Source organism: Plodia interpunctella, chromosome 3 (genome assembly GCF_027563975.2).
Source record: "Plodia interpunctella isolate USDA-ARS_2022_Savannah chromosome 3, ilPloInte3.2, whole genome shotgun sequence".
In the NCBI taxonomy this organism is placed as follows: Eukaryota; Metazoa; Arthropoda; class Insecta; order Lepidoptera; family Pyralidae; genus Plodia; species Plodia interpunctella.
In genome coordinates this window covers 6,608,479-6,630,306 of record NC_071296.1, presented here as the reverse complement: position 1 = coordinate 6,630,306, position 21,828 = coordinate 6,608,479, and the positions used below count along the sequence as shown (strand labels likewise).

Below are 21,828 nucleotides of genomic sequence, written 5' to 3'. Positions count from 1 at the left end.
AAAAAGACATTGACATTCTTTTTTTCTTAAGATACGCACCATGGAATTAGGAGTATATAGGGCATATTACGCAAAGCTCAGCACAGATGGCGCTACTGGTACAACTAAGGTACACAAACATTGCCAATGAGGCAAAAAGGGCCAATTTTCAGTATTGTTGCAGATTTACGACCAAAAATACCTTCGACGTAATCATGGTGCGAGTTTAAAGGAAAAAGGAAGAATTTAGTGGATTATCCAAAAAATAATAACACTATTTTAGGTTATGTTCTGCATAAACTTGATTTTGACTGAAGATCTTACCTGTATGAAGTCCATATTTTGATAAGTCTTCACGGGTGAAGTGTTCCGAGCTTCTTTTCGACTGTTTACTGTCTCGAAAATTGTATAGTGTGTGGCGTATTCTATAGTTTTCGAAGTTTTTTATCTTATGGAAAACTATTTTTCCCAATATTTCAAAACCCGAATATAGCATATTCGGGATATTTTCACAAACGAATGCTAACAAAATGAAAGGATTAATAAAGTACTCTAAAATAAACGTTTTAATCGACATAGCAAAAGGCGGCAAAGCTTTTGTGTACCTAATATGCAGTGCTGTACTCTGGCGGGATAAATATGCAATAATACTCCCTATAAGATTGAACATTATATCTGAATTCTGGATACCTAGTACCTGCAAGTTCTTTGGTTGTAGGCTGTAGGCCTTTATCTGGTCAGTTGTCATTGTCATTTTTTTACCAAATGTCATATAATTTCATTGTATAATTTCATGAAATTAAAAAAACTTTTGCAGTGATCATGCATGACATGAAACGTTGTGAAAAAAATACGAAGGCGTTTTAAAATACCTAAAAGATTTACATGCATGCATGCATAAAAAAATTAAAGCATTTGTTTATATTTGAGTAAAGAAGCCTTAAATAGTATCACTATTTTGGTGTGCCTACTACGCTGTGTATAACGCCGCTAGCCGTCTGTATTATTTCACATAGTACATCAGGTATGTAATAGGTACTGCATTGTAAATAATTTCATGTTGTCTAAAAAGTACATGTTACTGTGGCTTTAATGTGTCAGTAGTCCGTATATATACCAAATTTCATCCAGACGTTTGTTTGTATGGACGTAGGATAGGATGATACTCCTCACCTTTTTATTTTTTAAATATGGTTTTGCTCATAAAATTGAATTGTGTGACTTTATATGCCTATATTTTACAGGTAGGTTTTAGGTATTTTAAATTTATTGACTACATTTCAAATACCTATTTGTGTGGCATACTTTTCTCTTGTATTACTTATTATATTTACATCTTCAATCACCACACCACTGCTATATCTATTTGATAAAAACAAAAACCTAAAGTGCAGTTATCAAATAATATTCATTACTTTTATGAACATCTATTTAAAACAGAAAAAATGGCGAGACTGGAACTACTCCAATCATTAAATGGCCACAAGGGCATTGTCTGGAATGTAGCTTGGCACCCGCAGGGTAAAATATTTGCATCCTGTGGCGAAGACAAAACAATAAAATTGTGGAGCAAAGAAGGAGCTGAATGGAAGACTAAGACAGTTCTAGTAGATGGACATCAACGCACAATCAGACAAGTAGCTTGGTCACCTTGTGGGAATTTTTTGGCTTCAGCCAGCTTTGATGCGACTACTGCTATTTGGGATAAGAAAAGTGGTGTGTATTTATTTTAAATGAGTGAACAAGTTAGGTGCAAGTGCTAATATGATTTATAACAGAATATTTTGATAAACAGGTCAGTTTGAGTGCAATGCCACTTTAGAAGGACATGAGAATGAAGTTAAAAGTGTTTCGTGGTCTCCGTCTGGTCAGCTGCTGTCGACATGTGGCAGAGATAAGTCAGTGTGGGTGTGGGAGGTGGCTGGTGAAGATGAATATGAATGTGAATCTGTTCTAAATGCACACAATCAAGATGTCAAGAAAGTTTGTATAATGTTACATAATACCTACATTTAAAGTAAATCATCAATGTATAAAGATTAAAATATAATTCTTTTGTAGGTTGTTTGGCATCCCTGTCTAGACATATTGGCTTCAGCCTCCTATGACAACACTGTCAAACTTTATAAAGAGGATCCAGTAGATAATGATTGGACATGTATTGCTACACTTCAATCACATGACTCCACTGTATGGAGCTTGGCCTTTGATAAAACAGGAGAGAGGCTCGCTACTTGTAGTGATGACAAAACTGTTAAAATTTGGAAGGAATATAAACCAGATAATCAAGAAGGTGTTATAGTGACTGATAAAGAATCAATCTGGAAATGTGTTTGTACTTTATCAGGATATCACTCTAGAAGTGTCTATGATATAGCATGGTGCCACAAAACTGGCTTGCTGGTCACAGCATGTGGTGATGACATAATTCGAGTTTTCAAAGAATCTGAGGAGTCTGATCCTAATGCACCAATATTTGAGCTCATTTGTAGCAAATTGAATGCTCATGCCCAAGATGTAAACTGTGTCACTTGGAATCCAAATGGCAATCAAGAATTACTGTCATGTAGTGATGATGGAGAAATTAGAATATGGCAGTTTATAGAATAATTTGTAAAACTAGTATTGGGTTTTCTTTTATCTGTTATTTGTATATATAAGTAGTATATATAGTTGATGGGAATCAAAATTATTGTTTACAATAAATATATTTTCAAAAGATTTTGTTTGATTTATTAATATAATTTGATTTAGAAATTGAATTGAAATTTGTGTTAAAACAATGTGATTTACAATGGAATAAATAATAAATATACATAAAGTAATATATAAACTTTTCATATGATGTTGTATCCTATCATTTATTGCAGCTTGAAACTGATGTTTACTCTAACAGTAAAACATCTTTTGAAAAGAAACATTCCCTTGAGTGCTGCTTATAAACTGTTCACTACTTATATGACAATGGCTGGAGATAATATTGGGTTACCGTTGAATAATGTTATCACTGTGCTGGAAGATTTTGCTCCACAAGAACTTTCCGAGAGCTGGGACAATACTGGCTTATTAGTAGAGCCACATTCTCCTAGGTAATTAGGAAATATTTTTATTTTAGTTTATTTTTTTCAATTAGTGCTTTAAAAATAAATGCATATAAAATGGTTTAATGTGTCTTTCAGGAATGTTACCAAGTTATTACTTACAAATGACTTAACTGAAGATGTAGCTTTGGAAGCTAAGGATCAAGGATGTGAAATGATAATTTCTTACCATCCTCCTATTTTCGCTCCTTTGAAATCGGTGATTCAAAAGTAAGTAACTATTTTCGTAAAAATATTTTGAAATAAAACTTTTCATTTTTGTACCAAAAAATTAACTGGGATAATTCTGTAAGGTAAAACCAACCTATTTGGTTTGTTGCTTTTTTTTCATCTTTATTGAAACTATCTACAAAGGGGTCTGTCACGTGGTGCACTGTCACACCTGTATGTTTTGTTGCTAGGTCTTGGAAAGAGCGTATCGTATCGTTTCTCCTTGAAAATCGTATTGCCTTGTACTCGCCTCACACCAGCTGGGACAGCGTCGCGGGCGGCGTCAACGACTGGCTCGCTTCGGCGTTTCAAACCGGCGAAACCAAACCAATTTTGTGTGGTTCGAAACCTAATGTTGGTGCTGGAAGGTAAGTTATCTATTCGTAAATCTTACCATTGTGGCACCTATCACTTAAAAGATTATTGTATAAAGATACTATTTCAAACCATACACCTACATATTGCCAGATATTGTACTATTGATAATATTGATATCAATATCCTGATTTACAAAGGTCAACATCAAAATACGTTTAGGTTTGAACTTTTCCACAAGCATAACATTAAATATGCCTAGGACAAAGATGGTTAAACAGTTACTAAAAACGAAATTTCAGGTTGTTAAATATGAAGTCTGCTATATCACTGACCGATTCAATTGCAAAGGTGAAACAGCTAACCGGGTTGCAGTATGTCAGATTTGCTATTGGCAAGGGAAAAACTATGGACGATAAAGTGCACAGTGTAGCGCTTTGTGCTGGTTCTGGAAGCTCTGTGCTGAAAGGTGTCTCAGCTGACTTGTACCTTACAGGTGAGAATATAATCCAACTTAAAGTAATCCAGAGACTCAAATTAACAGCAATGTGACTATCGAAACCATTTGATGATGATGAAGTCTTAGAACATCTGTGAACGGTAAATTCTATACGTGTTTGATATCAACAAAATTAATTAATTAACTTTATATTTCAGGTGAAATGCTGCATCATGATGTACTCGACGCTGCTCAAAAAGGTGTTTCTGTGATCCTGACCAACCACTCGGATTCTGAGAGAGGATTTCTAAAGATATTTTCGTCCAATCTTCAAAGCAGGCTTAACAATAAAGTTCAAGTATTCGTAAGTAAATGTGATAGAGATCCTTTGGTAACTGTGTGAAAAATAATTTGTTATGTTTGAAATAAAAGTCTAAATAGTCTTAAAATACGGTTTTTTATTGCATAGTATATTAGTTTATTGAAGATAATAACAAAGTAACATGAGATCACTGTCTAATTACACAACATATTATTATAATACTTAATATTACAAAAATACAGTAGTGGCATCTATAAATAGTGTTGTGTAGTTTATTATTTTGATACAAGCAATAATGAAGCTATAATATCTGGCAAGACCTTTGCACGCGATTTTTAATTTTCCTTTTTCTATTTTCTTGCGTCAATCCATTTTGATTCCATTGCTGTTCTGGTAGCTGAACTGAAACGTTCATTTTTAATCATGTTATAGTTGAGTTGAATGCTGTTTGTTAGTTTAGAGCATGCATGCACGACTTACTTACGCAGGGTAGTTTTGTCTAGACTTCTATGTTTTATTTCTTTGGCATTCTCTTTGTTTTTCTCTTTCGTCACTGGTTTTCTTTTAGATAGAGAATGGCCCGCTTTTATTTTGCATATTGAAGAGACAGTTCCGTTTTTGTCATTATAGTTTATTATGTACTCACTTCTTGTGGGATGCCTATGTACGACCTTTTTTGTATCAGTATTGTAATTATGGCTGTGATTTTCTATACTACTATCAATTGTTTTTAAATTACCATTGATAGAATGTCCATATATTTTGTGACCTTTTACAGATTCTTTGCTGCTATTAGATTCTTTTGTTACGTATTTTTTATCATGTCTTTTGTCTTCGATTTGATGAGATGACTTTAGGTCTAAATGATTCTCCTCTCTTGGTTTTCTGTTGCTCGAGCGATTTCTCAGCTTCGGTTTTGTGTTTATAACATCTACGTCATTATAATTGCTGACCGCAATTATTTTAGTTAACTCTTCGTTTTGAGGCTGATCACAGAGCGATTGTTGGGGAGTTACCAATTTTTTTGTGCGTTGAACTTTGTTTGTTTTCTTTGTAATATGTGTTTTCCCCAAAGTAGTTACATCTTTTATTGGTTTATTTAATACATTTGCTTTATTTTTATCTGGAGACTTCTTATTGGTTTGGGGTGAAGATTCTTTGCGTTTTATTTTTTTAGAATTATTTTTATTCTCACTTGGAATATCTTGCACCAATTCTGACTTTTGATTATTCCATTCAGAATTTGTACATTTTGGATGAAGCCCATTTTTTGTATTTAAATTGACATACAGCGGAGTTTCGTCTTCTGAGATGCTATTTTTGCGAACTTCTCTTTTTATTGGTGATGGCTTTCTTCGTAATTTTTCACTATCTTGATAGTTCTTTGACCTGCAAATCGAATATTATTAAAAAGCTGCCGAAATAACACTATGGTCGATATTGGTTAAATCAGGATTAGTAAAGGGTGCTCCCGGCTCACTGGCGCCTCTATCACATTTTTATCTATTGTGTATGTTATCCCAGTTTTAATTTCAATGTGTGATGACCTCCGCGGCCTAATTGGTCATCATGCCGGACTACATTGGAGGTTCCGGGTTCGACTCGCGGTCAGGTCAACATGAAAATTGATATTATTCAGATTTACCTGGGTCTTGTATGTTTATATAATATGTAACTCAATGATTATTGTACATATAACTATAATAATCATTGAGTCATCCCACAATACAAGCCTCGAACTTACCTTGGGGCTAACTAAATTTGTGTGAGTTTTCCATAAGTATAATGTTTAAAATATCAAATTGGTTTTCAGCCGGAGAATTATTTTTAAATTTTACGTACCTTGGAGACGGAGAATTTCTTTTTATACTATTTGTTGTTGTAGTATCATTGCCACGTGAGTCAGCCCTGGACGAAACTTGCGAAATGTGTTTCTTGGCTGGTTCGGATCGACTTCTGGGCGTTGGAACTATCTCTTCTAATCTCTTAGATCTAGACCTGCGAGATTCTTGAATACTATATTGTTCTACTATAGGTTGTAACAGGTCGGTGTGCTTTTCAGACGCTGTGTTATATTTTGATCTAGGCTTAGGTATCGGTTGCGATTGATTCTTTTTCAAAATTATATTTTGATATTCCGGTGCGTCTTCTGATTCAGCTTCACTATTGCAAGCACTATTTGATAATCGCTTTATCAGTTTTACTGATTGGAAACTATTATCAGATATGTTATTAGTGAATATTGATTCAATGCATTTTGCTTTTTCTTTTACGCTATTTTTTCTCTCATTGTCGATACCAAAATACATCAAATCGCTTTCTCGAAGTTGCCTTGTTTTAGTATTTGTAACTGGTGATATCGGTAATGCGTGAACTACTTTCTTCTTAACTGAGTCAACTCTGGTTGCTTCCTTTTGATGTGTCTGACCAATTTTCTTCTTGTCATTAGTAGGACTTTCACTTGTTGATGGACCTGAAACAGAGATTTTAACATAAATTATATAACAATTGTATGAATTACTTAAAATAATATTTATAATATTCTTAAAATACCTTTGTCTACTGTCCAATTATAAGTACTGTTGTAGTCTGGACTAATTTCGCTATGTAATGTGGATGTTTTTCCGTTGTTATATATTCTTTCAGATTCTAGTTGTTTATTAATTAATGAAACTCCCGAAGCAGTAATGGAATTATTCAATAGATCCCTTTCACTTATATTATCCGAATTCCCAAGTACCGTGTTCTCACCTAATAGATACGGTTTGGGTTTTGGAATTTTATTTTTGAGAATACTCTTTGTAGCTGCTGTATTCTCATTTTCTTCTTCAGTAATCTCACTGTTACCATATGTTAAATAATCATTACATTTTATAGGATTTGACGTGTCTCCTTTCTCGCCAAACAATGTGATTGGTTTATCAAACTTATGAGTTATAGGTACGAAAGCACTTCTTCTTTTTCTAAAGTCATTTGAAGGTGGTGGTTTCTCATCTGTTGCTATAATATTCACTCGTCCTGATTCGGCTGCAAAATGTAATTCCGTTTTACAAAATTCAACCTTTTTTACTTTTCTGTCGCTATCTTCAATCGAGTATCGGTCTTTTTCTATTGTTATGGGTACCGTTATACAGACTTTACCTGGTGATTTCAATGATACTTTATTTTCAGATGGATCTTCAATTACAATTTCGTGCTGTCTCCAACTGGGCTGTTGTAGGCCTTTATACACTGTTTTCGGGCGAGTTTTATGAAGCCAATCTTTGAATGTTTCATTTTGTGTATCTATATTTCTGTTTACTTTGTCAAAATAATTGGTATATGCATGATCATCACCTTGCTCATTGACAATTTCAGTTGATTTACAAATACCACTGTCTGTAGAGGACTCCATGGCTAATATATCGTTACTATGAAAAATAGTTTCATTTACGGGACATGTATCTTCGAAGCTGTAGCTATTTCTTCTATTATTCCAGTCATTACTACTGTTTAAAAGTGATTTATATTTGAGTGTGCTGAGTGTAACAGGTGTATCCAAAAGAGGTGAAACTCGAGCGCTACTTCTTTTAGAGGATAGAATGTCATTTTCCGAGTCATACGAGTATTTTCTGAATATATCCTTGTGTGGAGATCTGCTGTCCAGATCAATAATGCTGGCATTATCTGTTGACGATGACTCTTCGCTGGGCATGCGCAATGTGCTCGCGTTTGTGGCTTTCCATTTTGATGGTTCTGAGATCTCGGTGTCGTCTGGTTCTGTCACTTTGTAATTTTCTGTCTCTGTGTTTGTGTCGGGAAAAGATTCTAGTGGAGTAGACGATATCTCCAACGGTTTGCTCGGAAATGACGGTGATTCTAGAAGATTGAATCCGGACGATATGACCTGAAACAAATTAATACGTGATCTAACCATGATAGAACATATAATTTGATATACAATATAGTTAGTGTAATAAGTAATTATTATTAAAGAGGAAATATTTGTATTTTTTCTACCGAATAAAATAAATGTTGTCACATAGACTAAGACCATCATAAATAACGTAATAGCTTTTATTGCGAAAAACGCGGACGAGCCGTGGGCGGCCTTTACAAACCAACATTGCATGCAAAACAAATTTGGTTTACCCTTCTTGAAGAGTGGAGCATAAAGGAGGAGGCGGGTATCCCAGGGCCGGCGGTGGAGTGATACGCGGCGCGCATCACGCGCATGTGCGCTCCGGGGGCGCTGGCGTGGAGCACCTCCATAGCGCGCGCCACCTGACGCGTCACACCGCCCTCCGTCACCTGCAAGCAAGTAATATAATTTACTTTAGGGTTATTTGTAAAACAACAACACCGCGGTATAATAAACCGCGGTGGAATAAACTTCCCTCTGCTATGTTCCCTAATAGACTAAGAAATAAAAAGGGTAAAGAAAAGAGTATTTCATAAAAAGTCTGTGGCCGGAGTATGTTACAGTCTGACAATCCATTGTTGTGTGCCCACAATGCTATAAATAAAATTACTATATTGTCCGATCAGCTATAATGTTAGTCTCATCCTTCGATGAAGAATTTCTTTGCTGCCGTCGATCAAACTCTGCAAGGTGACAGCTAAACTTGTAATCATGGTGTGTTTTAACCGATATCAATTACTATTTAACTGGGTTTGAATGAAGAAGGTCAGTGTGTCACTGCCTCTACAAAATAATTGTTAATAGGCACTTTGTGACAGAGTACTTTCACATTTTAATAACGGCCTCTACAGGCTTTAGTTAAATATTAGACAAACCCATAAATAATGAATGAGTCGGTGTTTTCTTTTGGAACACTTTACATCTCAAATAAGTCATGGTTGAAGCTTAAAGTAACTGTTTCTGACTACCGCGTCCATATATTTATCTACTTTTACTTGACTTAGTTATTGCTAAGTTCCATAGATTGTTTTTACGCCCATTATTTTCCCACTTTATTCACAAGGAGTCCTGAGCAAATTTGGGAAAAAATTGGGAAAATAATTGGTATATCGACCAAATGTTTATTTTAAAATAATCACTCTTCTCGGCAAAGTAGGTCTCAGGCGGGAAAATGTGCAGCCTTGAGCTAATCAGTAACAAGTCCGAATACAAATCAAATTCTATAAAAAACATACTATCATTTTTTATGTGTTAGAAGTTTGTGCTTATTATTTTCCTGTATAAAAACTTACACGAAGTGTAAACGACTCTTTGTTAGGAGCTACCGGGAAGTAGACATAACCACACAAAACGATTACGTAAGTTATTCGGCTACTGTGTTACTTACTTCTACGAAGAAAGAGAACCTACACATGTAGTAGGTACCTACCTACTGAAATTCTAGATGTAACTTTTCTAAAATGCTAGTAGAAAACCTTTCTTAACCTTTTGGTTTTATACGATAAAATTTAAAAGGCGGAAGTGAAAACGTAATATTACTAGATTTCGTCCGCATTTTAACAATTTTTCTATAATTTCAACGTAAAAATTCACCCTACATAATCCGCCCACCAAGTTTACAGCATTTACATAATATCTACTTATTCATTCGGATCATAGAAACGATGTTGAAGTCTCACTTATGTAAATATAATATCGGCCTGTTTACGTTTGTTGTGCAACTAGGAAGAATTGATAAAGATCTTAGAACAACTAAACGTTAAATTAACAATGACTTATCAAAAGTTTTTAATTTCAAGGACGAATTTGGCAGATATACTTACTTAAAAACTTGACTCTTTCGTCCGATCTGTGTCCCTGAGTAGACGTGTTACGCTCTGTTTAATTATATTTCGACAAAAGTGCAAGCAAAATTATTCTGTATTTAATCTATTCCGTGCGGTCAATACTGCATCATTCATTACTAAAATATTCCATTGAAGAGGTTCACGTGTTTCTCCCTACCTGCGCATACGACCGGCGAACTTGCTACTTGTCCTATAAGAGTAAGAAAGACACCCGTTTTACCTCTCGCTTTCGCTACGGCAAGGCGCCTTCATCTCATCAAGCTACGAAGCGGCTGCTACGAAGCTACGAGTGCCTACGCAGTGTCTACGGTGGAAGGTGGGGACTATACTCAATACACTTGATGTGCTACGAGCGTGTGCCTACGTGAATATTTGTTTCTACTCTTTTACTAGTGTACTTCGGTCGAAATTTGTCTGTCGCATTAGCGTGGCCATACGTAATAGCAACACTCACCGTTTTTATGTATATGTAAGTACTAGCGGATGCAATATTGGGTGGACGCTGAGCTGTTAACGTACTTATCGCATTTATAAAAACAGCATTCCTCACGGAACGTTATGGACTGTCTTAATAAATCCCTTTCTGATTCTAACTTGAATATGACATCTCAAGCGGAAATTACACCGCCGAATTATGCTTGCGCTCGCATAAAGAGAAAGAGGAGCAGTGATCATTGTTCTTCCGACTTCCAGGAAGAAATGAGGAACATGTTGACTGCTTTAACTGACAAAGTAGAGAAGAATTCCAGTAGTTTAACTCAGACTGTCAAAGAAATACGATTAGCTATTGCAAACATTGAAAGCAGCGTCTCATTTGTTACTACTATAAACGAAGATCTGCAAAAAAAGTTAGAATCTATGGAGTCACAAAGAAAAAAGGACTTGGAATACATTTCTCGCTTGGAGAATCAACTTGAAGATGTTCAAAAGATATGTCGTAAAACTTCCATAGAAATACGCAATGTCCCTAACGCACAAAATGAGACTAAGGAAGATCTTGTCTCCATGGTGACATCATTGTCGGAAAGCGTTGGCTGCCAGAAAATTACCAAAATGGACATAAAGGACATATACCGTGTTAAGAAAAATAAGGATAATGACAATAAAACTGTGGTACTGGAACTTACATCTGTACTAACTAAAACTGATCTTTTGAAATCTTGTAAGTCATTCAACTATAGAAATAAATCAGCTAAACTAAGCCTGAAACACCTGGGATTTAAGACAAACGGTGACTCGCCTATATTCGTATCTGAACAACTTACAGCTAAGGGTGCGCGACTTTACTTCTTGGCCAGGGACTTAGTAAGAAGGAAACTATACAAATACTGTTGGACGGCCTTCGGTAAAGTGTACTTAAGGAAGGATGATGTCTCCCCGATAATCATGGTTATGAGTGAAGCTCAACTGCAGACAATTTCTAAAAATGAAATATGACTAGCTTTGTTTTCCTTGGTCCTACTAAATTATATTGTAAAAGTGATTCATGCCTCATATAAAGTTTGTGTATTCTTTTTCTATTATGTGATGTCTTACTATGCATTTTATTTTTTGTTTGTCTATTCAATATCATATAATCTCGCATTTTTCTACCTGAAATTCCACATAGTCTCTGTAACGCTATGGGTAACCTTTGTTATTATAGTTATGATAAATCATGTCTCCAGTCACGTCATTTCTCGCTATGCATATATTTTTATGTCCCGTAGTATAGGAACTCATGAAAATGGATAATACTCTTTTTATTGCAAACGAATTAGACAAAACTGAAGTAGCTTTTTCTATTTCTTGTTCAACTGAGGAACTAAATAAGCACAATAGAAATAGACAAGTTGACTGCTCCATTGTTGCTCAGAATATTCGTAGTGTCTACGCTAATATGGACGATCTCCAAGCTGTGCTCTCTACAATTCAGACCACTGCGAATGTTTTGATTTTAACGGAGTGTAGACTCGATATTGACAAGCCTGTACCACTGCTAGACGGTTATTTTTCATATCATTCAACAAAATACATCAACCAAAATGATGGTGTTGTAATTTACATTCGTAAGGAGTTGGTTTCAACAGTAAAAGAGATAAATCTAACGAATGCTTCATGTCTCCAAATACATTTTGATGACTGTATAATTTTAGGTATTTATAGATCACCATCATTCAAAAATGCAGAACCATTCATCGATTCGCTCGGTTGTTATCTTAATAACATACAAGACTCTAAAAATATTATTATTACCGGGGATATCAATATTAATTTGATTAGTTATCCGAATGAACCACCCGAAACTATTGCTAATAGATCATTATATTTAAACATGCTAGCTGTATATGGTCTTCTGCCCGGGCATTGTTTTCCAACAAGATTTGATAATTGTTTGGATCATGTAATATTAAAAACTGAAACAAATAACGTCAGTATAGCAGTGTTAGACTCTACCATCACTGATCACAACATGGTTTACATTGATTTAAAGGCCTCTAGCAAAACTTTTAAAAAGACTAATTTTAAAAATATCACTAATTTACCTAACGCCGTATCCTCCTTAGAAAACAAAAATGTAAACTCTCTTCTTTTATTGTCTGACCCTAACGAAATAACAAAGCAACTCGTACAAAAAATTTCGGATTCTTTATCGGATAACACAAAAACAGTAATTATTCCAAAAAGTAAAAGAAACTTAAAGCCTTGGATCACTAAAGGTTTGATTAGATGTATTAGAAATAGGAATAAGCTGCAACAAAAAACCAGAAATGAACCACATAATGATATTTTAAAGATTACCTATCGTAGATATCGAAATTTTCTTAATAATCTTTTGAAAAAGCTCAAACGATCTTATGAATCACATCAACTCAATATTGCCTCAAAAAATCCTAAAGCCTTGTGGAACACTATTAAATCATTCGCAAATTTAAACAAAGCCAAAACTGGTAATCATGCACTTTTAAATCTATCTCAGTCTCCATCTGAATCTGTTGAATATATAAATAAACACTATGCAAATGTGGGCTCTAAACTTGCTGAGGAAATCAATTGCACAAATCCTATGTACTCTTGTGTCGCTGGTCTAGATTATCAGCCTCATTCGTTTGTACTCATTGATACTGACTGTCAGGAGGTGTATGAGGTACTGATGGGATTAAAAACAACTAGTGCCCCTGGCTGGGACAACATAAGCACTGTATATCTAAAATTATGTAGCAATATTATAACTCCTATACTTACGCATCTATGTAATCAATGTTTTAAACTTGGTGTCTTCCCAGGTTCTTTGAAATGTTCCTTGATTCATCCAGTTCACAAAAGTGGAAACAGAGATGATGTACGGAACTATAGGCCTATTTCAGTGCTCTCTGCTATCTCCAAAATATTGGAAAAATTGATTAATTCGAGATTAATGTCGTTTTTGAATAAATTTGAATTATTATCATCTCGTCAATACGGTTTTAGGTCAGGCAGAAGTACTGAGGATGCTGTAGCTGATCTGGCGAATTTAGTAGTGTCACATATTGATTCCGGTAAAAAGTGTCTATCTCTGTTTCTTGACCTAAAGAACGCTTTTGACACCGTATCTATTTCTGCCCTAGTACAAAAACTCGAAAAGATAGGTATACGTGGCATTCCTTTGAAACTCCTAAATGACTACTTACAAGAGCGTAAACAGAGAGTTGTTGTGGGTGATTTCACCAGTAATGATATTGCCGTAACCTATGGTGTCCCGCAGGGCAGTGTACTTGGCCCGACTCTTTTCTTAATATACATAAACAGTCTATGTGACTTGAATATTGAGGGAGGTCAGGTATTCTGTTATGCGGATGATACCGCCATCGTCTTTTCGGGTAGCACTTGGAAGAACGTATATGAACTTGCGGAACGTGGACTTATAACTGCACAAACTTGGCTAAGTAGTAATTTACTTACTCTTAACCAATCCAAAACTAATTTTGTTGCATTTTCTATTAGAAATAATACACAACCTCCTTCTAATTTGACATTAAAAATTCACTCGTGCCAGGGTCCCTACGTTGACTGTAACTGTACGATTGCGGAAAAGGTGACCTTTACTAAGTACTTGGGAGTTGTTATAGACCAAAACTTGAACTGGTACTCACATGTGGATATGGTTGCATCAAGGATAAGAAAATTATCTTGGATTTTTAAAAAACTTAGACATGTAGCAAACCGTAATCTTCTTCATATGATATATATTTCTCTTGTCCAATCCATCCTTATCTACTGTATTTCTGTATGGGGCTGCGTGGCAAAATCGAAACTCATAGAACTGGAACGAGCCCAGCGTTCTCTTCTGAAGATGATATATTTTAAACCTTATCGTCATTGTTCTCATTTGCTACATGTGGAAACTGGTGTTCTTTCGGTAAGACAATTATATATTTTACATTCGGTTCTTAGGAAGCATAAAACTCTTTATTTTGACAGAAGTATTTTGGCTAAGAGAAGAATGAACGTTATAAATTTGATAGTTACAAATACAATATTTGCGTCCAAACAAAGCTATAAGCTTTCAGAATATCTGTATAAAAGTATAAATAATAAGTTAAAAATATACCCTAAAACGTATCAGGAATGTAAGCGAGAGGTGTCATCCTGGTTACAGAAGCTCACTTATGAGGAAACTGAAGCAATTCTTATCCCACTTAAATGATTTGCATATAGTCAAATAACTGATTAGCATTTACGTCTACTACATTTATGTTTTTCGTGTATACTTGCATAATAAATATAAGTATATCTGTCTGTATACATATAAGTTAAATAATATTCTCTTTGTTGTGCTTTTATATATTCTTTACCTGCAATGTCATTGTCGTAAGAGCGGGACTTGCCAGACACAGGTTTTTAACTTAATTGGTGAGTCCTGGCAACCTATGTTTAAAGCATTATGTTTAAAGAATAAAGAATTTTTGAATTTTTGAATTTGAATTATCCATTCAAACCTCTAGCACATATTATATGGGCGGGCAGGTACCTACTCAAAAATCAACTTTCCTTATAAGGACGCTGTGTAAATTTACATATCCGTTAACTAAAGTTAGTCATAGTCTTTTGTACTTGTCCTTAATACTATCTCTAAGTCCTATCTAACTAGGTACTTAGTTTAGTTTTTGACGAGATGTACGACGCAAGTAAACCTAGTTTGTATACCTAAATAACTTAACTAAAGAAAATACATATCTAATATCACAATGTACTTCAATGTTCTACATACAAACAAATAGAAGTACCTACATAACATCCATTACTTAAAATAATATGAAATCTCTATATAATCTACTTAACGCTAAAAAGTTTTAGATATTTTTTTGCATTTTGAAGATTAGCAATATAGGTATTATCCATGTAATAAAGGCACACTCATTGTGGTAAATGTAGCAGATACTTGGATGTGTACGCTGAAAGGGCAAACTCTCAATTTTAATTTCTACATTTACCATTCTTATATGAAAAACATACAATGTATTTACAAACACAAACTTTGCAATTTGATTTCAATCAGTATATTTTACAGATTTCGTTAGCTTCATTACCAACAGCCCGTTACTGGTATTAATATCGGATCAAGGCGAGTTATTTCAGTTGTTAAAGTGACGTCATTCAAATAATCGACAGCGACCAAGACCAAAAGTAAGGTCACTACGCAACCCACAGACTCGAAAATCGAGGCAAACAAATCACAGTGTACTTAATTCTGTAATGCGTGTGCCAGACAGAAGACACATTTGTTTATACGAAAGGAAGATATTTCGAACCTTATGATATGAAGTAGGTATTAAGTAAACTTCAAGGAAAATATAATATAACCCCATACTAACTGATTTACAAATAGCTAGGCTAGTTATGAATCAGTCAATAAAATTTCCTTTTTGTAACCAGTTTCAAGTTAGATAAACAGACCAATGTGTAATATGGAGGGTGCAACTTGGAACAGTGAGTGGTTAGCAAAGACTGATTTATTTATAACTGTGGTTATCGATGTTGGTCAGTGGCAAAGATTTTTTTTCGTTAAGTACCAGGATTAATAATTTATCTGCTTTTATTTTACTTCTAAATTACAGTGCGTGTGTTTATTTCACTAATTGTCTAAGTAAGTAGGCTATTGATGATTCTTGACTTGATTTACAAACTGCGCCGTTTTGGTAAAGCGCTAATTCGTATGTGTCGAGGACTCTGATTATAGGCTAATATTTACCTAACACTTAGTATACTACAAATTGTGATCCAATTTATCGACAGGTTGTTGGAGTATAGGGAGGCCGAGACGAGGTCGTCGACATGCGCGGGCGTCGACATCGCGTCATCATTGCGAATCACTTCTCTGGGAAAATGCAAATGCGAGTATCTATAAATTACAAATAAATTGTAGTTATCATTCGATCAACCGACTCATCTTGCGGGAAACTGTGCGAGAGTAGAGTAAGTAACCAGGTAGTTATATTTTCTGCGAATAAGTAACTAGGCATTTCCTCTACTAGTTCCTTCGAATAAATTTTATTATTTTTCATCGAAAACAAAGCAACATATCGGATTGGTACGACCTAAGCTACGACGATAAATCTTTTGATATTTTACCACGTTTTAGTATGAAACAAGATCAGATTTAATAACAAGCAACACAGAATAGTTTTGTCTTTCTATTCTGAATGTTACATATCGATTTCAATAAAACAAATAGGTAGCTATCTACCTATTTGTTTTTAAGTAACTAAGTCTATGTGGCTTCTAACGGAAAGATATTCGTATTGAATGGACCTATTCAAGAACAAAATTACTTAGTAGAGTAATAATTAGATGCGCTGTACGATTTCACAACCTTTTGAAAACAAAGATCATACCAAGTTCATTACACTTTATCTAAATTATGACATGACGTGTCCGAAGTCAGAATACCCACTCCAAAAGTGAAGCATTCTGCACCCTCTTCAAGTACCTACATATAGATAAAAATAAAATTGTTTTAAAATCATTATAGTTTATACAGTCATTCCCTACTTATTAAGTACTTTAAGAATTTATCAGCTTTAATAAAAGTGTGACTGTACCTTTCAAAAAATATTGTATAATGTAAGTAGTTTTATATACGTACAATCATTTCCTATATGTTAGGTGTATAAAATTGTCGCTTTTTTCGGAATACTACTAGTAACAGAAATATATTTTATGTATTTTTTTTAAGTCTTTATTTTTTGTATCAAATTAAATTATCAAAACAGGCATCATGGGCAGCATCAGAGCCAGCCTCGCAGAGCGGCCTTTACACAGGATTTCCGGTGACTTCAGTGTGCACACGCACCGACAACCTTCTTTTTTACACCACGCTGACAGCTACCTACCCAACTCGTAGATAATTGGAAGATTACCTTCATGACATTGGCTCCTATTGTTGTTGCATTTAACATTTGAAGTTTTCGTTTTTTTAATCGACGGAAGTGATGTGACTGAGTTCATTCTACTGCCTCTAAATTTCTAACGCAAGTAAGTACATTGCCACGCAATAAGTTCCTACTTAAAAAACTGTACATACAGCAAATTTATCGCTTTTAGGATCTTTGTCATTTGCTTTGTATTTTAATGTACCTATATTTATTTGTATTCAATTTACCTTGTAATAGCGGGAAGGCGATACAATGTTATTTGTTTATGCTACGTGCTTTTATGCGTTTAAATTTATTCTAACTAGACGTTTGTTGTATAATAAAAATTAACTTAAGAGTTCTATCGTTTGTCTCAATAATAACGTAACACGTGCAGTAAAGTAACGCGCTCAACAATAACAAACGGTATGGTTTGTTATTGTTGACTATTATTTCTGTGCGTACGATATGGTCAAGGGAGTCTTAGGTAACGTTATACCTAACCGTTTCATAATGACCTTGATAATGAATTTAACGACCTCGGTGGCGCAGTGGTAAAGTGCTTGCCTCTGAACTGAGAGGTCCTGGGTTCGATCACCGGTGGGGTCATGATGGAAAATGATCTTTTTCTGATTGGCCCGGGTCTTGGATGTTTACCTATATATGAATTTGTTATAAAATTTAGTATCGTTGAGTTAGTATCCCATAACAGTCTAGAACTTACTTTGGGGCTAGCACAATCTGTGTGAATTGTCCTAATATTATATATTTATTTATTTATCTAATCATTCTTCCGTTTCTGCGCACGCTTGAGAAAATTGACAGAAAGTCGACCGGATCGTGATGAGCGTTTAGCTTCAGAGCGTTCCAAGATGGCATCGTCTAGATCCCACTCTTTGAGAGTCTTTTGAAAGAGAATCATGTTTGGATACTGCCTCTCGATCTATATCAATAAAATATATCGACTTTTCTCAACTTTGCTCAATAAACATACTTATATGCACGCAATGTCATGCTTCGAAATGGCATGGAGAGCCCAAAGGTATCTGTTGTTCAACAGGCAAAGTTGGACTGCCTCTGGAATAGTTGTTATATGGAGAAGATCCGCAATCAAAATTAGGCCTACAATAGCGCGTTCCAAACAACGTTTTTTGGAGCCAATTAATTTAATTTCAGAAGGAGCGTTCGTCCTTCAAGAGCGTTCACCTTTAAAATTCATAGCCAAGTTTATCATCTACATAGTTTATTGGTGCTGAATGACGTTTCAAAATTTCTGCAAATATCAAGACAAGGCAGATTTAAGGCTACTGAGGCCTCAAAAAACTATTCCCGTGGCGATTTGCAAAAAACCTGTCTTTTATAGGTGGCGCTAAATGCGCTGAGTTAATTCCAAATCGATAAAGATTAAATTTGGCAGGAAGGTATATTATGGATAGGAGACGTCCGCTGAGAAAGGAATTTTGGAAATTCTTTCCCTAAGAGCGTGAAATAAGGGTTGCAAGATTGTATGAAATTTCTTCAATTTAGAAGTATGCCATGAAATTTTAGATTTACATTTTCAAACTATCCAAATCCATTGCCGTGGGATTTGCGATAAAAGACTGCCAATAAATAATTTGAATTTTAATACTATAAAAATCAGTGTATGTAGGATTTTTACAGTTCCCGTTATATTTATTGGCTCCGAACCCGCCACATAACCGCGAAAATACGTTTGTTTGTCACTTTATTTACTTAACAAATCTTGAAATTTTTGAAACTTGAAGAATGGCAACCAAAAAGTATTATTCCTGTGGGATTTGCTAGGAATGACTCTACAATATTGCATTGCTTTATTTATTCATTCATACAGTCATGGATACAGAACAAAGCACTTCTTCCTTTCTTTCCTAGCTTCCAGCCCAATAATTACCATTAATTTTCCATGAAGGTTGCAGAAGTATTCATCAGAAACAGTCATACATTTCCCATGGCCTGTAGCATCTTTACGCGTGTCCAGTGCTCAGAATTTGTTTACATTCCAATTGGGAGAACAAGCAATATTCTATACAACAAAGTTCTAAAATAAATTTCAGATTTTTTCAATCCTATTCCAGTTTTTCGATCTCAACTAATTTGGGTGTTATAGAGCTGCATACAGATCAATCAATCAATCGTTTAAAAACAGTATTAATGAAATCGGTGATATCATTTTTGTTTACGTCATGAGAATCCGATAAAATGTAGTTTTACATATAAACGTCATTCGAAGATTTTCCCCGTAATGACTCACACCAAAATAAGAAAATAAACCGTTAGGCCAAGACGATTGCATCTACGCTTCGGAGAAGATCTTTGTTACAATTACGTGAGGGCTGGTTTTCCAAATTATTTCAAGAGTTTTTTTTTTGTGAAATATGTAGTTACATAATCTACGACGACAGAAAACATCATTATATAGAATTTCTGATAAAGCAACTTGAACATAAAATAAACACGGTATAATTTTCGAATTTAGTCATTAAATCTACGTCGTAGAATTATTCAATTTGTACCTAGAAATGCACGAAATGCACTTTCATAGGAAGCAGCATCATTGATTAGGCACGCCACAAGACAATAGCATTCGCGTAGGTTCTCATCTCCAAGGTCCATCAGCAGCTTCCCGCGTGCAACTTTCACCGTTCGATAATCCTCATTGTCTGCGGATTGGTTTCCTTCCTACGCGTTTCCTATTCCTATGTCGCAATCTATTCCATTAACGAGTAATATATCTATATCATATCTGATATTGGGACTTGACTTCCATATATATTTTTGCATCTTGATTTCGCATAAAATAAAACTTGCCTAATTTATTTCACCGATTGCGTGAGACTAGCAATTTTTTAGCCAAAGTTCGAATGGAATCAATTGCCATACAAGATATTTGCTATATCGGAGTTAACTAGACAATTCTCTAAAGTTTAGAATAGAAAATACGTACTTTTTAATAAGTACAAGTAGTGTTGGTACCTAATAATGAACATACACAAATCTGTATCCCACGAATATTATAAATGCGAAAGTTTGTGTGGCAAAATCTAAAATTCGGTACACGGGTAGAATATATCCTGGAATAACACATAGGGTACTTTTATCCCAAAATTCTAGTTTGGAATAAGTGCTTAGGTACTACAATATTTTATTATTTTACTTTACTATCAGCGCGTATAGTGTGCGTTGACGTTTTATATAGGCAACCATGGCGATACGACAAACTCTTGATACTGCCATCATTGTGTACCATTTTCAAATATCCTATGTATGAATAAATAAATTCATTAATCTAATATTTATTATCAACAGCATCATTGGATCAAATCTATGACTAAAAGATATCAACGCGCCGCCTCCACGTGGTTGTGTAAGTTTTTTACAAAACTAAGTACAAATTATATTGAAATGGTCTCACTTCAATGATATGACTAATTTGGTAGTGGTTTATAATAATCATTCAGTACTAAATTATCACTTCATATGTGTTATGTCTCAGTGTCAGTTTGTCTGTTTACAATAAACTCATAAACTTTAAACGGATTTTCTTTTACAAACGGCAGAGGAATGTTTTGTCGTAGATAAAATTTATACCACGTAAATAAACTATTGTAAATTATTATTATTAAAAAACATTCTAGATCGCGATTTCCAGACTTAATCCCAGACTACAACTGCGAACAAAGGAAATAAACCAGTCCAGAACTTGTTTCAACAACCTTTCTTTCCGACATTGAACTTTGGTACTATGATTCACAAGTGCTATTTTTTAACTTTGCAAAAGTTTTATAAAAGCTACATGGTAAAGCAGTACTGGCACAAGCAGCCAAAGCCGCTTAAGTTTTTAAACCGTATAAGGAAACGACAACCTCATTCTTTTGGCAATGACCGCTTGCTAATCGAAACACCGCAACAGTCTTGAATATTTCTAGAACTAGACACTAAATGAAAACCTGATTTGAAACGGGCATACAATGCAAAAAATTACATATAGGTATGCAACGTTTGTCTTTACGCAAGAGGTGGAAAGCTGTCGCAAACCTTGTTTCGCATTGTGATACATTGCATCTAGCATTGATGATGATCACACAATATGTATAAAATAATTTATAACGCGGATTGCAGTCCAGCCTAGATTTTTTTACCTTCCCAAACTCGGCAGTGCCGGCCCACTCCCGGCGCCACTGGCCTGCTACCTCCATGTCGTTCGTGTCGATATCGCTGCAGCTACACTCTGAGCTCGAGGCCCGTTACTTCGTGCGGGACGTTAGCACGTCGCGGCGGCTTAGAGCTTACTGGTTCGCGCGCCACGCAGCCTTCGCGCAC

At 35.0% G+C, this 21,828-nt stretch overlaps 2 protein-coding genes and 1 long non-coding RNA gene across 5 annotated transcripts; 2 read left to right on the top strand and 1 right to left on the bottom strand.

Annotated features, from left to right (window-relative positions):
• Window positions 1-739: 739 nt before the first annotated feature.
• Window positions 740-4,493, top strand: Ciao1. 2 transcript variants are annotated; one of them, XM_053770047.2, is made up of 6 exons: window positions 740-1,003; window positions 2,850-3,068; window positions 3,159-3,290; window positions 3,482-3,658; window positions 3,908-4,101; window positions 4,263-4,493. In XM_053770047.2, exons 2-6 carry the CDS (start codon window positions 2,860-2,862, stop codon window positions 4,445-4,447), a joined length of 897 nt encoding a protein of 298 aa, XP_053626022.1. In that variant the 5' UTR covers window positions 740-1,003; window positions 2,850-2,859; the 3' UTR covers window positions 4,448-4,493. The 2 variants fall into 2 exon arrangements, with proteins under 2 accessions (XP_053626022.1, XP_053626021.1); XM_053770046.2 differs by lacking the exons at window positions 2,850-3,068; window positions 3,159-3,290; window positions 3,482-3,658; window positions 3,908-4,101; window positions 4,263-4,493 and adding exons at window positions 1,420-1,695; window positions 1,775-1,962; window positions 2,041-2,698 and having other exon boundaries at window positions 755-1,003.
• LOC128683930 (uncharacterized) lies at window positions 4,483-21,814 on the bottom strand. Its single transcript, XM_053770044.1, has 6 exons — window positions 21,648-21,814; window positions 8,498-8,656; window positions 6,920-8,252; window positions 6,209-6,839; window positions 4,851-5,755; window positions 4,483-4,768 (listed from the first exon to the last, which is right to left on the bottom strand). The coding sequence occupies exons 1-6, from the start codon at window positions 21,702-21,704 to the stop codon at window positions 4,668-4,670; spliced, it is 3,186 nt and encodes a 1,061-aa protein (XP_053626019.1). The 5' UTR covers window positions 21,705-21,814; the 3' UTR covers window positions 4,483-4,667.
• On the top strand, window positions 15,097-21,652 carry LOC128683932 (uncharacterized). Of its 2 annotated transcripts, XR_008406338.2 has the most exons (4): window positions 15,947-17,197; window positions 17,347-17,608; window positions 20,815-20,872; window positions 21,144-21,652. It is a non-coding gene; the product is annotated as an uncharacterized LOC128683932 (long non-coding RNA). The 2 variants fall into 2 exon arrangements; XR_008406337.1 differs by lacking the exons at window positions 20,815-20,872; window positions 21,144-21,652 and adding an exon at window positions 15,097-15,898 and having other exon boundaries at window positions 16,370-17,197; window positions 17,347-20,392.
• Window positions 21,815-21,828: the final 14 nt, after the last annotated feature.

Excerpts from the sequence above, each read along its gene's own strand:
- Ciao1 (XM_053770046.2), top strand. The coding sequence starts at position 1,425 with ATGGCGAGACTGGAACTACTCCAATCATTAAATGGCCACAAGGGCATT. Across the intron at positions 1,696-1,774 it reads TATTTGGGATAAGAAAAGTG|GTCAGTTTGAGTGCAATGCC; the intron begins GTGTGTATTTAT and ends TTTGATAAACAG. Across the intron at positions 1,963-2,040 it reads ACAATCAAGATGTCAAGAAA|GTTGTTTGGCATCCCTGTCT; the intron begins GTTTGTATAATG and ends ATTCTTTTGTAG.
- LOC128683930 (XM_053770044.1), bottom strand. The coding sequence starts at position 21,704 with ATGGAGGTAGCAGGCCAGTGGCGCCGGGAGTGGGCCGGCACTGCCGAG. Across the intron at positions 8,657-21,647 it reads GCACTGCCGAGTTTGGGAAG|GTGACGGAGGGCGGTGTGAC; the intron begins GTAAAAAAATCT and ends ACTTGCTTGCAG. Across the intron at positions 5,756-6,208 it reads AGAAATTCTCCGTCTCCAAG|GTCAAAGAACTATCAAGATA; the intron begins GTACGTAAAATT and ends TTCGATTTGCAG.